This window comes from Caretta caretta, chromosome 9 (assembly GCF_965140235.1).
Source record: "Caretta caretta isolate rCarCar2 chromosome 9, rCarCar1.hap1, whole genome shotgun sequence".
In the NCBI taxonomy this organism is placed as follows: domain Eukaryota; kingdom Metazoa; phylum Chordata; order Testudines; family Cheloniidae; genus Caretta; species Caretta caretta.
This window is the reverse complement of record NC_134214.1, coordinates 18,242,382-18,259,620: the sequence shown is the minus strand read 5'-3', so window position 1 is coordinate 18,259,620 and position 17,239 is coordinate 18,242,382. Positions and strand designations below refer to the sequence as shown.

Below are 17,239 nucleotides of genomic sequence, written 5' to 3'. Positions count from 1 at the left end.
GGATTATAAATGTTTCCCCCAATACTGGGCTTGAACCACCCATTTCTTTCTCCTCAGCATGAATCCCAGGACCCATGGAGAGCCCAAGGGAAGAGGAAGGATGCTGCTGCAGAGGCGGCTGATTGTCTCCTTTCCATGTGTTGGAGGAGGCAAACCACACACAGATCAAAAGGGCATGATCTGCCCGTGTGTTACTATAACATTATAGTGCCCCCTCATAGTCAGGGATGCCTCTGCAATGCCCTGCCTTTGTTTTCCCCGTCTTCTGGGGTTGGGGTCTGGTTTCTTTATTGACACAAAATCCCCAAAAGTAACCCCCCTCTCCACCAAAAAATAAAAATCTTCCATCCAACCTTGAGCTGGGCACAACCCCTCCTCCCTGAGGTACTGTCCCTTCCTGCTGTCTGGGCAGCTAGAGAAGGTTCAAGGCCTGGCCTGCCTTCTTTGCCTTCTCCCAATGGACAATTAAACTTTCAGCTTGGTCTTCTTTCCCAGCCCCAACTCCCTTTTTCAGGGACCACTTCAGGAGCCCCTCTCTCCCTGCAGTTTCACTCTGCAGTTCCCCTTCCAGCTCTGTCCTCACTGAACTCCCCCGACCCATGTGCAGTCCTGCCCCCTTAACTGGCTCAACTGAGGGCATTTTCCCTGGCACAGGGGAACCAAACCTATTTCAACCACAGGGGGACAGCCACCCTGTGACAGCTATCATCTTCTGTTTAATCAAACACTCCATTTAGAGACAGGACCTGATCCCACACCAACTATCATCAATGGAAAATCTTCCATTGACTTCAATGGACATTGGATCGAGTCCATAGGACATTGCCCTTGATGGCTCATTACAATCCCATCAATTTAAGTGATTCTTTGGGTCTGAATAAGGATGGGTTTATTGGACTGGCTGTTGAATTTTCTATAAGGGAAATACCATACATAAACAGACTCAACACTGGCTGCTGTCATTTTCCACCAAAGAATGTCTATTTGCATTCATACTCAGAAACAAGAGGGCCCTGGAAGATTTGAGTATATGATGGTTGACAGTCTTACATGAGGCCAGGATGTTAAATCGCATTGAAGAGAGGTGCCTACACCAAACAAAATAAAAATTCTTTGAACAGCAACATAACTTTCCATTCAAAGTATTATTTTTAATTATTATAGTTAGGGTTTTTCAATAACTGGATACCACACACTGAATTTTTGCAAAGGTGACACACTAAGTAAGGCCAAATGAAAATTCAAATTGGCAAAATATGAATGCAATTCAAGAAATTCTAGAAGTGAAGACAAGCGAGCTCTTCAGAGATCCATTAGAATGATCACATATCTTGATAGGTGTATCACCAACCTATCTTCAGTCAGCTCACTCCCCAGACAACTCTTGGAAAAAGGGTTCATTGTTACCGGCTAGAGCAGCACAGGAATTCGATTGATGTGCATAAGAGATTGGTAACAATAGCTCCTGACATGACTGTGCGTTGCGAGGTGACAGCTTGTTTCCGTGGCAACAGTGATTATGGAGTTCCATCCAAGACTCTGAACAGGGCTACAACTTTCCAAAGGATGCAAAATACAGCCCCACTGGGGGGAAGATGGGAAGAAATTATTTTACTGAGGACAAATAGCTTTATGCAAGTTGTGAGAAGTTTATGCAACAGCAAGACATGTCCAAAAGGTAGGAGGAATGAAAGAGGAAAAGTAACGTTAGTCTTTGTACTGTTGGCTTGACACACTTTGAATAAACAAGATAGTGTTACAAGATTGAATATCTTTTTAAAACATACAGTTACTGTGCCTGAATTGCTGATAGTGTCTGTTATTCAATAGAAGCAATCAAGAAATGTCTCTTTTTCTTGTCATTTAATTACTGCAAGACATACAGTGTCTTGATATAAATGGATTATTTATGATAAACACAAAAGTCTCATTGATTAAGATACTAAATTTGCAGTTAAGTTAATGGAAAGCTGCATGAAATTTGAATAATAAATATACCAGTAACGGCTCGTTGTGTCTGTCATGGCTAATTATGTTAATTACATTACTTTTGCAGAGTAGTTTTATTTTACAGAAAGCAAGATAATTTACGGCACAGTTAAGGGTAGCGATGCATTGTAACAATAAAGTACGGGTGTATATGTTACCAAATTATTTTCAAAAGCATTACATCAAAATATTGCTGAGGGTCTCATGAAACCCATTCAAGAAAATAAACAGGAAGTCTCAGTCAGTCACCCCAGTGTGCCTAGGGTTTAGACAGTTCTAAGAATAATGCTTGATCTTACCTGTACTGCACTCACCTGTTCCGATACTTAGGCACAGTGCAGAGAACTGAAGAATGAGGGTTAATCTAAATTCTGAATTTCCTGGCTTTTACACAACATGTTTAAGTTAGATTTGTTCACCTTAAGTTCATTTTTGCATATCTGCTTTGGCATGTGCAACTGACTGATCCAGCAAAGTGACTGAGCTCACAAGTTGTGCATACAAACTGCTATTTGTAGGAGCAGTTTGGGGAGGGAGATGACCAAATATCTTGCTATTCACTTGCAAAAAGTGGCAACTAGAAACTGGCTAAAAATTTGACCTATGCTGTTTTCCTTTTGGGGTTTAACATTCTTATTTTGTTTATTTTTCTTCTAACGATGATGCTAAAAACTCAATTAAAATGAGTATTTCTGTTGAAATTCATCAGTATTTTCGGAGTGGCCTTGTATCACCATTACAATAACTCTGGAGCACTGAGATGTTAAATATGGGCCAGATCATGTTCCCAATGAAGCCAGCAGGAACAGGTTGGAAATGTGGAGGGCTCTTGATGCTCCTTAATGCTGTTCCAGCAGCGTGCAAGGCCTGTAAAGGGGCCCCAGTGGCCTCAGGGAAATTCTCTTAATATAGGAGTTGCATAGGGGCAATATAAACACCACTTCACTATTGTCCTCTCCCCCTTCCCACCATGGGCAGCACATCTAATAGGCTGGGAGAAGGCTGTGCCCCCCCAAACAGTCCCCACGTGGCCCTGCCCATGATCCACCCCGAGGCACCCTCCTGCTGCTAGTTAGCCCCAGCCCAAGCAGGCTGCTGAAGCTGGCTGGGGCTAGGGTGGCTGAGACCGCCCACCGCTGGGGGGCCCCCGGCGCTGGGGCTGAACTGCCCAGCACTCCAGGGCTGGGGGAAAGGATGGGCCATGTGCCCCCTGCCAGGCACTCTGGGGCTAGAGGCACTCAGGTGACCTGGGGCTGGGGGGTGAGGCTGGTGGCCACAAGGTGGGGGAGGCGCTCTGGGCTTCAGGGAGGAAAGGGGCAGGAGGGGTGGTGACTCAGGCAGAAGGGGTGGGCCGGGCTGGGGGCTAACCTCCATGAGCCCTTGGTTCACCCATTGCCCATGCTTCCCATCCCCCAGTGTAAGGGTGTGCTGCGGACAGGACTTCAGGCCTGAGGGAGCATTTTGGAGTGATGGGGGAATAATTGTAGTTTAAAGCACTATGGCTTTTCTGATCTGCAGAGCAGTCCAAGGTAGCTGCTATAAGTTAGACCAGACCCCACGGCTACTGTAACTTATAGTCAGAGACACTCCAGCCCCCAGAACAACAGCCCAGAGGCAATGCAAGGAATGGCATAAAGGCACCTTTGCTCCCACTCCTTTTGTGCTGTGCGTTCTGTACTGTCTCTCTCATGAAGCAGAACACAGAATTGGGTGCAAAGCCTGGAACTTTTCCATTTTCATTAGAAGACTTACAGCAGTGTCAGGGGATGTGTTTTGAAACACTGCTTTTGACCTTGTCAAACATTGCAAATACTGCATAGGAAAAGTTTCCATCCCGAACATCTTCACTGCCATCTTCAGAGATAACACAGGGATAGCTTTTCAAAGCATTGCATGAGGGTTTAATGTTTTCGATCTTTAAAGTCAGTTGAGTCAGACATATAAAGTCCTGCACTCCACTTGGAAAATATACCCCATTCTGTTCCCAGTGTCTATGGAAATTTTGCCGTTGGTTTCAATGAGAATGGGAGTAGCTCGATTTCACCGATTATGCCATTGACATTGGGCATTCCGATCTTGCAAGGTTCTGAGTCTGGGAGGTGCTGTCAGGGAAGTCCATGGGACTACGCCATCTGTTCCCTGGCATGATTCAGTACCTCACTGAATCACAGCCATTGTCTGGAGCGTAGGTAAAATACTATGAAAGGTGCAGTAGCTGTGGTATGTGCACAGCTTCCGGTTTGCAACGTCAAATATTTCCGTTTTATTCCCTACTACCACCACCACCACTAAAAAATAAAATCCACAATTCTTCAATCAAGGCTGCACGAGCTAAATCGTAAGATCATTCTGCTCTCGCTTATATCCGGGTAGATAATGCCAGTCAAAGCATGGAGTCACTCTGAAGTCACTCTGGATTTACAATGGTGTAACAAAGAGCAGAATTTGTCAGCATGTTTTTTTATTTAAATTAAGCAACATCCAATGAAGTGGGTTTTAGCCCACGAAAGCTTATGCTCAAATAAATTGGTTAGTCTCTAAGGTGCCACAAGTACTCCTTGTTCTTTTTGCTGATACAGACTAACACGGCTACTACTCTGAAACCTGTCAGCTATTTTATATGTATAGCATAAGAAAGAAAGAAAAAAAACATAGGGAAACCACCCATGGGATCAAAGCTCTAACTGATTCAAACCATATTTAACCCTTTAAATCAACATCTAAGCCACTTTTTTTTGCTTATTGGGTCAGATTCTGAAATTGTGTTCACGGATTTAATATCAGGTACACAACTACGCTCATGCCATTAGAGACTCAGTTGATGCCCAGCTAAAAGAATCGAAGGCTATACTGCAAAAGATATGTGCAATTATATGTTTTTCACTTGACAATTTTGAGTTTCTCTCTCAACTTTCTTTCATAGGATTTCTAAAATACAGGCAATGCTGCTTGCTTAAAAGATATTATAGATCACCACTGAGAAGAGAGAGAATGCAGCGGGGTTATAGCCACAGTGGGTTTCCATTAGAGCATTAGTGAAATTAATTCCTCTCTCATAACGATTTAGATCTGTGATTTATGATAACCAGTTTCTCACTGCTGGCAAAGTGAGGGGAAATGACTCAGCCAGGACAGACAGCATAAATCTCATTTTTTTCCCTTAATGGTTGACATAATCTAGAGTGCTGCTCCCGGAGGTGTCACTGGAGATTCATATCCAGCCAAAGGGCCTTGCAATCAAGGCAGAGAGTTTTGGTAGTTTCATACATTGGAAGCGGTAATTGTTTTGAATTGCATCCTGCCTCAGTCATTGTAATTTCCTTTAGACCAACTTTAAAAGGCAGTAGTTAAAAAAAGAGAGAGAGAGAGAGAACGCTGGGCAGGACAAGAGGCAATGGGTTCAAACTACAGCACAGAAGATTTAGATTAAATCTCAGGAAAAAACTTCCTAACTGTGAGAACAGGAGGACAATGGAGCAGACTGCCTTGGGAGGTTGTGGAAGCTCTTTCACTAGAGGTTTTCAAAAGGAGGCTGAACAGCCATCTGTCTTGGATGGTTTAGACACAACAAATCCTGTATCTTGGCAGGGGTTTAGAGGAGGTGACCCTGGTGGTCCCTTCTAACCCTATGGTTCTTTTTCCTGAGCAAAATCTGTATTACAATAATGCTAGATGTCTAGCTGAAACGTACTGAAATCAAACAGTGCAGAGTCCAAAGCTCCATCCTCTGTCTGTTGCTCCTTTTGCAGCCCACCTGACGTTCTGAATTTCTCCTTTCAGCTATCGTTTCTAGAATTCTGAGTGCTTATTCAATACCCATTTATGCAGTAGGAGAAGACTTTAATAGTAAATTGGAGAGGATACTGCTGCAGCAATCATGCTGACTGCAGAAAGTCCAAAGTTAGAGTTAGATCTTCAGCATGGGTGCTGCATGAACCGCCGGCTGGGGGAGGCTAGCCCTCAGCTCCACCCCTTCTGCCCAAGGCCCTGTCCCTTCCACACCTCCCGCACTGGAGCCCAGAGGCTCCCCCCCCCCGCCCACTGCAGCCGCCAGCCCCCACCCCAGGCATCCGATGAAGTGAGCTGTAGCTCACGAAAGCTTATGCTCAAATAAATTGGTTAGTCTCTAAGGTGCCACAAGTACTCCTTTTCTTTTTGCGAATACAGACTAACACGGCTGCTACTCTGAAACCCCAGACGAGTGCCTCTAGCCCTGGAGCGCCTGGAGGACAGACAGTGTGGCTGCAGCTTCCCCAGCCCGGAGCTCTTGGAGGGCGAGCAGCACTGCCCCAGCCCCAGCCCCAGAATACCGGGAGGGCAGGCAGCATGGCCCCATCCCCCCCATCCCTGGAGTGTCGGTGGCACAGCCCCAGCCCCAGAGTGCCAGGCTGGCAGCATGGCAGAATGGAGCCACCGCACAGGGACAGGGGAACTGGCAGGAGGGAGTCTGGGGGGGCGGAGCATGGGCAGGGCCACACCTGGCTGAACTAAATTTATATAAAAAACTAACAAAAACAAAATGAAAACGTAAGAGCAAAGACTTATTTCAAGTCACATTTTGTGTATGAGCACATACATGAACCAAAAATATAATCATTTATATTATATAGAAGTTTATCCTTAACATTTACAACATAAATTCACATTTTCAAACAAGTATGGAGAAGATGCTATCCATAACTATGAAACTATTTCTATATATCTCACTTCCTAATACCACTTTATTTAACCTGCAATGAATCAAGAGGGCATCAGACCTCTACGAAGCAGCAATATAAACACCATTTCAGACGGTCTAGTCAGTAGTCCCCAACACATGCTGTCCAAATGTAAATAATCACTCCATCTTCTCTTCATGGGACTACTACATGGCTCTTCTACTGATTTTTAACACTATACATGTATAAAAATAGGCCAACATTTTCCTTTCTGCTTGCCTAAAGACAGAGAGCGTTTTAAAGCATCTAAAAAAAATAAGCTTGTTTTCAGAAATGCTACACACCACACAGCTCTGAATCAAGTCACCCATGACTGGATTTTTTTTTATTGTTCTTTCAATCTCAAAAATAAGACAAAATGAGAAAGATAAGAGGAGCTGTTAAAAATGATATTTCTATTCTGTCGTTTACCAGTTAACATTATGAGCTTCCAGATAAAAATCAGACAAGATGTTGTGTGTATTTTTGATGATACTTCAAAAAGGCAAAACAAAATCTTAGGCAAGTAGTAAATCTATTCATGATTATTTTCAAATAGGTATGTAACCTTGATTTTATTCCATGTTTTACTTAATTTGCCTTTTACACGCTTGCTCACCATGAAACTTTCATTACCATCCCCACTAGAGTCTTTTAAAGCTGCTTTTTATTTTCCACTTCTGATCCCTTGTGTAATCATTTTAATGATATTTCTTGACAGTTCGAAGAGTTTGTAGAGTAACAGGCAAATTATTATGCTGTATCCACACAGTTACTAAATTAAAATGATTTTTCTCAAGAGTTCCATGGTAGATTTCTAAATTGCAGCCCCGGGCTTGAGAGATGTTCACTTTCTTTGAAGCACAATTGGAGTAATTATGCCATTTTTGTTAAATAAAATGTACCTTTCAAAATTCTCTTGGGCCCTGGTCTAGCAAAACACATAAGTACGGGAATTCATTTGGACTATACATGTGCTTGAAGTTACACACAAAGTTAAGTTCTTCCCTGGAACCATAATGCATTGTTAAAAATTACTGCTAGGAGAAAAAAGGAGAAGATTCAGAACACAACGGTAGGGTGTTTTTCACACAAACTGTATAGTGTATCCCCAAATACAGCTAATCTCTGTAAGCCATATCATGCTATTGATTAACAAGCACAAGGCAAGGTCCCATTGATTTCAATTGTGAGTTTGGCTTTCAAAGTGCTGATACGACAAGACCTGTCCTTACAATGTTAGGGCCCCATCCCGCAAACATCTATACATGAGTAACTGTATTTGGGGAGGATTTGATAGCTGCTTTCAACTACCTGAGAGGTAGTTCCAGAGAGGATGGTTCTAGACTATTCTCAGTGGTGGAAGAGGACAGGACAAGGAGTAATGGTCTCAAGTTGCAGTGGGGGACGTTTAGGTTGGATATTAGGAAAAACTTTTTCACTAGGAGGGTGGTGAAACACTGGAATGCGTTGCCTAGGGAGGTGGTGGAATCTCCTTCCTTAGAAGTTTTTAAGGTCAGGCTTGACAAAGCCCTGGCTGGGATGATTTAATTGGGGATCGGCCCTGCTTTGAGCAGGGGGTTGGACTAGATGACCTCCTGAGGTCCCTTCCAACCCTGATATTCTATGATTCTATGATTCTATTCAGGCGAGCAGTCCTATTGAAGTCACACCCTGCATATCCCAGAGGATCATGTTGGCACAATCTTGTCACATACGAGGTTTTATTTACATTTTGTGACCTAGTTAACATGCATTAAAGAGGAATCTTGCTTTTTCCTTGTCCACAAAACAGCCTGCATCGCATTCACCAGATCAGGAGCATATGAATGGTTTAAAATGTTCTCTCTTTAGCTCCTCAGGTCTGAATACAAGCAGCCATAGGTTCTGTAAATCCTATTCCTCTCACTGTTCTGCTCTAAGTGATACAGATACTACTTTGCCAGTTTTATCAAGACACAGAGGAATACTCCAGCAGAGAGCTGATTCAGGGATATCTTCACCAGTAAGTGTTTTGTTTATCAGTCTGGTTATGAGTTTATAGAAAAAAACACAGACGGAAAGTAACTTTATGGCTGGACTCTCTTTCTGCAACATGTTAATGGATGTGTTATGCCCCCGTTTAGCCTCCAGATAGGATATGATGGGCCAAATTTTGGCCAGTGTAGGGAAAGTACTATAAACTACCTGCAAATGGGTACACATACATGCTACAAAAGCATACTCCATATGCTACAAAAGATCTTATTGCAGGTAGTTCTGTATCTAGCCCAGCATACAGGAGTCATCCACATGTGGGGCTGTGCATAGGTGCAATTACTGGGCCAAGAATGGACTGGTATAGCTATGAAGACCGGATTTGACTCTGAGGCTTGCCCTGAAATTCCTCACTGCGACTGCTGGTCGGGAGTGCCCATAGAGCAGTTTTTGGGGGGAAGACAAAATGTGGCGGACAGCTTCTGCTCCAGCCTCCATTTCTGACTCTGGCTGCAGGTTTTCTGTGCTTCCATCTAGTGTCCTAAACCAGATTTTGTTTTTTAAATATATATACTCTCTTCTCATTCATGTGCCATTTCATAACTGACTTTCATGAAGCATTTAACAAGTCATTGTTAAGGTAACACAACTCATCTGTAAACATTCACCTAGAATATATTAGAAAGATATATTAGAGCTGCAGAAAGTACAGAGAGGGCAACAAAATGATTATGGGTCTGGTGCAGCTTCCATTTGAGGAGAGAGTAAAAAGACTGGGACTGTTCAGTTTAGAAAAAAGACAACTATGGAGGGATATGACAGAGGTCTATAAAATCATGACTGGTATGAAGAACATGTTATTTACCCCTTCACATAACACAAGAACTAGGGGGCCCCTGAAATTAATAGGCAGCAGGTTTAAAACAAACAAAAGGACATGCTTTTTCACACCGTGCACGGTCAACCTGTGGAACTCATTGCCATGGACTGTTGTGAAGGCCAAAACTATAACTGGGTTCAAAATATAATCAGATAAGTCCATTCAGGATAGCTCCATCAATAACTGTTAGCCAAGACCGTCGGAGATGCAACCCCCGGCTCCAGGTGTCCCTAAACCTCCAAGTGGCAGGAGCTGGGACTAAACGACAAGGGATGGATCACTAGAAAGTGTCCTGTTCTGTTCATTCACTCTGAAACATCTGGCAAAGACAGATTACTGGGCTAGATGAACCATTGGTCTGACCCAGAATGGCTGTTCTTTCGTAAGATTCTGTGTCTATTTTTTCTCCTGGAATAATGCCACAGGATTTTGTATAAATGTGAAGATATTGCCCAGTGTCCAAGACCATTAATTAATTCTTTGTTTCTTTTATTTTACATCCTTCCATTAAGCTTCCCTCAGAATCCTTCAAATATCTCACTTGGCACGAGTTAAAAGAACATGATGTTCCAGGAAATCAGATTCGTTGCCCCCGAGTGAGAGAAGGTGAAGATGAAAATTTGTTCCTTTGAAAAAAAAAAGACATATTCATTTTAAATCCTAAGTATTTTATCCTGTACAGAATTAAATACCAGGATGAAATCCTGGCCTTTCTGAAGTTAATGGGAGTTTTGCCATTGATTTCACCTCTACATTGCAGAAATTTCATTTTTTTTAATCATTCAGACAATAGCGGTGTAAGATTTAGAGTTAAAAAGCAGGAATGAAAGTCAAAACTGTAGATTCTATATTTTCAACATTAATGCTTGGAGATAACAGATGACAGAGAGTAAAACCCCAATCCTGAAAATGGAAACACACATGCTTAATTTTAACCATGAGTGGCCTCACTGAAATAAATGGGACTACTCCAGAGTATGAAATTAGGCAATTTGTTTAAAATTAGGTAAGTGTTTACAGGATTGGGACCTAAATGGAAAAACAATTCAGTGGGGCATTATCTTACTTATATTTATATTATATGAATACACACACACACGCGCACACACACACACATGCCAGCATTTTCAAATCTGGGTCGGGGTCTAAAGTGAGGCACCTAAATAAAAGCTTTTATTCAGCATTGAACTGAACAGGAAATCTCATTTAATAACAAGCCACCAACTCACAGTGACTGTAAATTGAATGTAAAAGTTGAATTAGCACCCACAATATAGTGAAAATCTCCAAACTAATTTACCACTCAGAAGTCTGCGAACCTACTTTGGTATAATACTGTGTATATTATTTCAACTCAAATATCTTCCCAACTACATATATTCTCTTAAAAAGTAACTAACTGCAGCCACCATATCACATCAGATATTGAAAATATATTTACTTCTGAACAGGGCCTTCAGAAGAAGAGCTATTTTTCAGAGGAGAAGATGATGTCTTGCGAGCAAGAAAACAAGTAACAGAAAAAGAGAAATGGCAACAGAAGCTGCAAGAAAACTGGGAAAACTGTGCAGTAAGATCTTACTATTAATTATTGTTATTGCTATTGCTCCATAAGAGTATGTTGCACTGTATAACCAACGAGCCAAACAAATAACTGGGCCAACAATTTAAGGGCAACAGCTACCCTCCAGTAATTTGTTATTCATATGACAAAACTTCAGTTCTGTCCACCTCTTGCATGGTAGGTGGACCGAACAAATTTAGCAACATATTTCTATTGTTCTAGGCCAAATTTGGCACCATGTTTTAAATTAGGTATAACTCTAGCATACTAAAATAGACTCAAATTGTAACAGACCCTGTTGTTGCAAAGGATTTTAATAACTAAACTTTAAAAGAAAAAAATAAGCTAAAGAATTTTCTTTGCATTTTTTCCCATCCCCAGAATTTGAACCTTTCATTTCAGGACTTGGGCGACCTTTACCAGCTAGAAAACTTTAACAGGATTCTCCGGAGATTAATTCGCGTGGAAAGGCTTTGGTTGGTGGACAATTCTTTGACAGACCTAAGTGCCATAAGGTTGCCAAGGTAGATGAAAAATCCTGTTGCCAGGTCCTATCCAGTACCATAGAAATCAAAAGGAGTTTTGCCATTGAATTCAATGGGAGCAGAATCAGGCCTTTAGTGATTAACAAGGCATAATATGTGCATGTAATTCTATTGAAAAATCCAATTAGTCTAAATTCATGATATACAAGAGAATTGAAAGCTATTCTGGGTCAGATTCTGCCACCCTTGTTCATACTGAGAAGACCATAGCTCCATGAGAAGTTTCATCAAAGTCAATGATATCCTCTGCTAGGAGGAAAAGTTGTTGTATCAGATGAGTAGAAGGAAATGTACATAAAGATGATGGTACCTGACTCAAGGAGAGAAGCCAGGAGTTTCCATTACAGTTATTTCCTATGGTCAGATATATGGAAAGCTGTGGTTGTGTTAATAGTTAGAGTGGGAAATAATGGTCCAGATATCCAAAAATGTAAAAGAAAGCTGTAAAGCTAAATTTTCAGGCCCTGGTCTTGCAGCCCTTGTTGAGGCAAAAAAACCACCATTGCTCAATAGAGTTATATCAGTGTAAAATTGTGTGAGATCAGAATCAGGCCCCTGAAAGATGAACTCTGTTATCCACAGAACAGGTAAAAGTAGAGGCTGTAAGCTTTCTCACACTTTGCTTGGTGTTCCTCAGCCCTAACAGAGAAGGGCACAGACAAGGGGTGAGAAGTTATCTCAATCTGCATGTCTCTCTCTTTAATAACAAAGTAGGATCTGAGGCTGCATTCAGAGAGGATGTGTACAGTGGTGTAAATTAGACTTTATGCTAACTTTGTCATATTCCCTTAGTTAGTCCTACTTACAACCACTCTACCTACTTGTAAGGTAGTCTAAGCTGGTGTGATTTACACACTGAGTTGTCAGAAGAAGGTATCAAAAGGTGTATGTTAAAATAGCCCACATTCTGCCTTTCCTTTCTGACTGTAAGGGAGTCTAAATTAGCATACTGAGGTCCAAATCACACCACCTTATACATCTCCACTGAATATGACCCAGCAAGAGCCAGCTGTAGCTGCTGTGGTTTTTATGATGTGGACAATTGTCCTCTGGAAACTGATCTGAGATCACCAAAGTGAGTTCATGTTGGCCACTGAACCTCCACATTGGATGGTAATACCTTTTGGTCACTGACCTAGACTGCATTTAAACTGGTAATATTGCATGGGACATTATCACCACCCTACTACAATCTGTTCAGATCCTCCTAAAATTAATTGTAATGAGTAAACAAGTATGTACCAGATCTTCAGCCAGTGTAAAATGGCATATTTCTCTTTAAGTCAATAAAGCTAGGCTGATTTACACCAGCTGAGGATCTGGCCCCATGTGTGTACACTGTATATTTTTTCACAATAATTAAGGATGTATATTCTTCTGTATATGTGATAAATGATGGCATACATTTTTGTACTTTACAGATGCAAAGAATTAAATGTCAGTAAAAATCATTTTACATCCTTGAAACAGCTGCCAAAGATACCTCAGATTCGTCACTTGTCACTGGCTGATAACAACATTGAGACACTAAGTGGGATATCAGACTTGAGATCTACTCCACTCGAATCCCTTATACTCAAGAGGAACCCCTGTGAGTTTAAAGAAAACTACAGGCAGCTGTAAGTCCTACATTATTGTCAGTAAAAACATGTACAGTGAGAAAATACCTGTTCCTATGAAAGCATAAATGTAATACACAATTGACACACGGTAGCTTTCATGGATTGTAAAGGAAACTGGCTTTGTTCTTGCTGTATTCTCCTGTCATCACGGGATAGTTCAACAAGTTTTGCAAACTCGAGCCAGTTGTCACTATTGTCCACTTGAGGAATAGTTTCCTATGGATTTGTAGTCTATGTGGAATTTTCAGAAAGTGCTTGGACAACACTGTAATCCAGCAGCTAAGCAAGAATGAATTCTTGAATGTAAGCTCATGAGCTAAACTGAAATCCATGGGCCAAATTCAGAGGCAATTTGTAGGTGTAAGCTAGACTCCCTTTCACTCAAACTGCCTTAGCCAATTCTCATTATGTTGCTACTGTACTAGGGAGTCTAAGTTGAATTACATGGCAAGAAGCTGGATGAAGATGTTGGAAGATGTAAGCTAAATTGAAAGGTGGCACAAGTTCTTGCACCTCCCTGTTAGTGGCTTTTCTTGATGCTCTCCAGTCTTCTGCATCCCAACATGGTTTGAATTACACTGACTTAGGCTCCCTCACACTCAGACTCAGTGGGCCAACTTCAGCAGGTGATTAAAGCTACATGATAGAAAGTGGGGGTGAGTCTAAAGGAGTAAATCCGGGGGAGTCTGAGTGGGTGTAAAATGCTGATGAGGAGAGTCAGAAGAAGATGGAAGTTACACTCTCTGGAGATTCATCTCTGTGATCCATTCTCCCCACTTCCCAACGACTCTGATAGCTCTTCCACGGGAATAAATGGCATGTGGGTTGGGAGGTGGTTTTTAGCCGGTCTCTGCAATATCCTTCTTACAGAGTTCCTCAGAGACCTGTGCTGCCAGGATGTTCATAGGGAACAACTAATGCGGGACAGTTGTCCCCATTACAGACACAGGATCTATTAGCTTGCTGTCTGGAACCGAAGTCTCCATGTGGTTTCCTGTCCGCCTGAACCCAATCCCTCCAGCATGAGTACAAAAATCCCTCTCCCTTGAGGGGAGAAAGGAAAGGAGACTCCTTGATATGAACCTGGATGAGTTTCCAGTAGGCTTTTTCCCTTTGAGTTCCTCTTTGGGAGATGATGATGATGACTGTGTTTTTTAAAGTGAAGTTTTTCAAAAATATATAAAAAAATATATATTCTATTGTACCCTGAAATCTGAGATCTAACAGTGAGCCAGTGGGAATCTCATGAAACTTTATTCATTTTCACAAGATTTATCCAAAAGTTGCCAAAAGAGAGGAAAAGTCAATACTTAACTTTAATTAATAATGCTGCCTTATTACATTGATATAGACTAGAGCTTCTCATGCCAAAAGGTCGAAAAGTACGTTCCAAAATAGATACATGCCAGGATTGCTTCACCTTCCACTGGAATACAGTCACCTCTGGCAAAGAGGGCAGCAGACATTAATGGCAGAAATTAGAGATACTAGGAAGAAACACTATTCGTCTGAAATAATATACCAGGAGCTTTAATGTCCACAGAAGGCCTGATGCATTGATATCAGAGGGTTTGGGATCAGGTCCATAGACCAGACAGGACATAAGTGTTTACTGTCTTATAATGAAAGAAGCTCACATGCATAAAATGCATAAAACTGAGTTTATCTATCATAGCAGGATGAAAGTTGAGTCAAACACTTTGCAATTTGAACTTAGTTTCTAGGTGCCTAGGAATTTCAAACCTAATTCTTAGACTAAGATACAAAGCCCTCCCCTTTGTGATATGTTATACAATGGGCCTGATTCTCTATTCTGCTACAGGTATTTTGCGCTTGTATAACTCCACTGACTTCCATGGCTTAAAACCAGTATAACACAGTAAACATTCAGATCCTTTGTCAGAGCTGGTCTCAAGTGGCAAACCCAGTTTGGGGTCTGAATCCAGATTTCTAGTATGTTCAGATACAATGTTTCCTTCTGGCCCCTCTTTACTTTTGATCTTAAAAATTACCCAAGTAAATACCTCAAAATACTATTTTCTTTAATTTCTCCCGTAGAGTGTTCTCCAATTTGCCAAACTTGAGAATGCTGGATGGGGTCCCAAAGCTGCCAGAGGATTGTCCACCTCCAGAGATCAGTTTTCGTTCAAAAATGTGCACCATACTGTAGCACTGTATTTTGTATCATAATGTAGCTAATGGAATTGCCATAGTTAACAGAACTAATAAATCCAGTACATACACTTTTTTTTTCTGATCAAACAGCTGTAGAGTCCTTCTTGAAAATTTGATCCAGTTGAACGTGCAAGTGACGGAAAACTGAGGGAAAGATTTTAAAAGTTAAGCACACATACGTGTACGTACATCTGCATACACGTCCTTAAGCTCGTGCATGCAAATATACGTATGGTATTGTAAACTTCTAAAATTTGAAAATCTGGTCCTGAATGCTAAAAATATGTCATGTTCCTTGTTATCATTTCAGTGATTTATATTTAAATTGCAGTTAAATTCGGCTTATTGAGCCTTGTCCTCTCTTCTTACTGACACCAGCGTAACTCCATTAACTTCAGTAAAGTCCTGGGCCAAGATTTTCAAAAATAGGAGCCTAAAGTTAGGCTCCTAAATTCATATTTGGGAGCTGCCGGGAACTCAACACTTTTGATGCATGGATAGATGCCAAACTAGATGGAACAGATGGGTCAAATTCAGATATAAAGTTCCTTATGGTCAGTGAGACTTTTCAGCAATTCTGTTAAAAATACACAAAAAGGGAACAGAATTTGGGACTTTCCCTCTGTGTGGTGCTGCATGGTTAATAGGAGTGAAAATGCAGCCAGAACTTCTTTTGCCTACTCACACAAACAGACCTGACTCTGCATATACACAGGGAGCAGATCTGCTGAGTGAGAAGCTACCAGTTGAATCTAACCACTTTTCAGAGTAGAACAGGACTTTAACTTTGATATAGTTAATAACAGAACTGTAGACACGTCTATTTAAATAATAACATGCAGCCATCGTGGCTTTGGTTTGGTAGCAAACTTTTGAACGGACTGTTGAAAATTGTTTTGGGGGTTCCGATGCGTGGCGCTGCCTGAACCCTGAACCCTGAACCCCTCCTACACCCCACACCCCATCTCCCTGCCCCACCCCGCACCCCTCCTGCACCCCAACCTCCTGCCCTGAGCCCCCGCTGCAGTCTGCACCCCTCCTGCACCCCAACCCACTGCCCTGAGCCCCCTCCCGCACTCCACACCCCCTCCCGCATCCCAACCCCCTTCCCTGAGCCCCCGCTTACACCCCACACCTCTCCTCTGCCCCAACCCCTTGCCCTGAGCCCCTTCCTGAACATAGCATCCTCTCCTACATCCCGCACTCCATTCTGCACCCCAACCCCCTGCCCCAGCCCTACATTTAAGGCCCTGCATGCAATTTCCCCACTTAGATGTGGCTCTCGGGCCAAAAAGTTTGCCCAGCCCGACCTTGCCCAATTGGGGTCCAATCTTCTTATTATAAGCAGGCTGAAAATCCAGGTAAAAGTTACACAACTGTTCCTAAGGCACATTTATGAATTTAACAACATAAAATTAAAGAGAGGTTGTGAAGAGGAAAAGAGAAGTAGGACTTTTATTTTTCTTGTCATGATCCAACCCCAGGGAGCTTCCAGGAACTCCAGAGCAAGTTTTAAAGCATCTGGGAGCTTGGCACTTCAGCCCAAGAATTGTGTAAGTAACCTAAAATAGTGATACCACACAGAAATATCAGAGACTAATGAACATTGCAATGAAGGTTCCATGCTCATATTCTCTATGTGCATCAGATTGCAGAGCACTAAGCATAGATGTTGTGTTCATATCAGTTAAACCTACTTAAAAGTTTCAGGAACAAATGACTTTGGGCCTGATGCTCCTCTCCAGTAATATGAGCTGAAGTTTCTGGAAGAGGGCAGGAGTGTGTGGCAA

The 17,239-nt window shown here is 41.9% G+C and overlaps 1 protein-coding gene across 2 annotated transcripts; it reads left to right on the top strand.

Moving 5' to 3' along the window:
- The first annotated feature begins 1,539 nt into the window (after nucleotides 1-1,539).
- Nucleotides 1,540-15,506, top strand: LOC125642505 (nuclear RNA export factor 1-like). 2 transcript variants are annotated; one of them, XM_048864011.2, is made up of 7 exons: nucleotides 1,540-1,678; nucleotides 8,541-8,691; nucleotides 10,056-10,149; nucleotides 10,995-11,113; nucleotides 11,510-11,631; nucleotides 13,074-13,271; nucleotides 15,333-15,506. In XM_048864011.2, exons 1-7 carry the CDS (start codon nucleotides 1,653-1,655, stop codon nucleotides 15,442-15,444), a joined length of 822 nt encoding a protein of 273 aa, XP_048719968.1. In that variant the 5' UTR covers nucleotides 1,540-1,652; the 3' UTR covers nucleotides 15,445-15,506. The 2 variants fall into 2 exon arrangements, with proteins under 2 accessions (XP_048719968.1, XP_048719967.1); XM_048864010.2 differs by having other exon boundaries at nucleotides 11,489-11,631.
- The last annotated feature ends 1,733 nt before the right edge of the window (nucleotides 15,507-17,239 follow it).

Excerpts from the sequence above, each read along its gene's own strand:
- LOC125642505 (XM_048864010.2), top strand. The coding sequence starts at position 1,653 with ATGCAACAGCAAGACATGTCCAAAAG. Across the intron at positions 1,679-8,540 it reads CAGCAAGACATGTCCAAAAG|CTCCTCAGGTCTGAATACAA; the intron begins GTAGGAGGAATG and ends TTCTCTCTTTAG. Across the intron at positions 11,114-11,488 it reads AAAACTGGGAAAACTGTGCA|AATTTGAACCTTTCATTTCA; the intron begins GTAAGATCTTAC and ends TCCCATCCCCAG.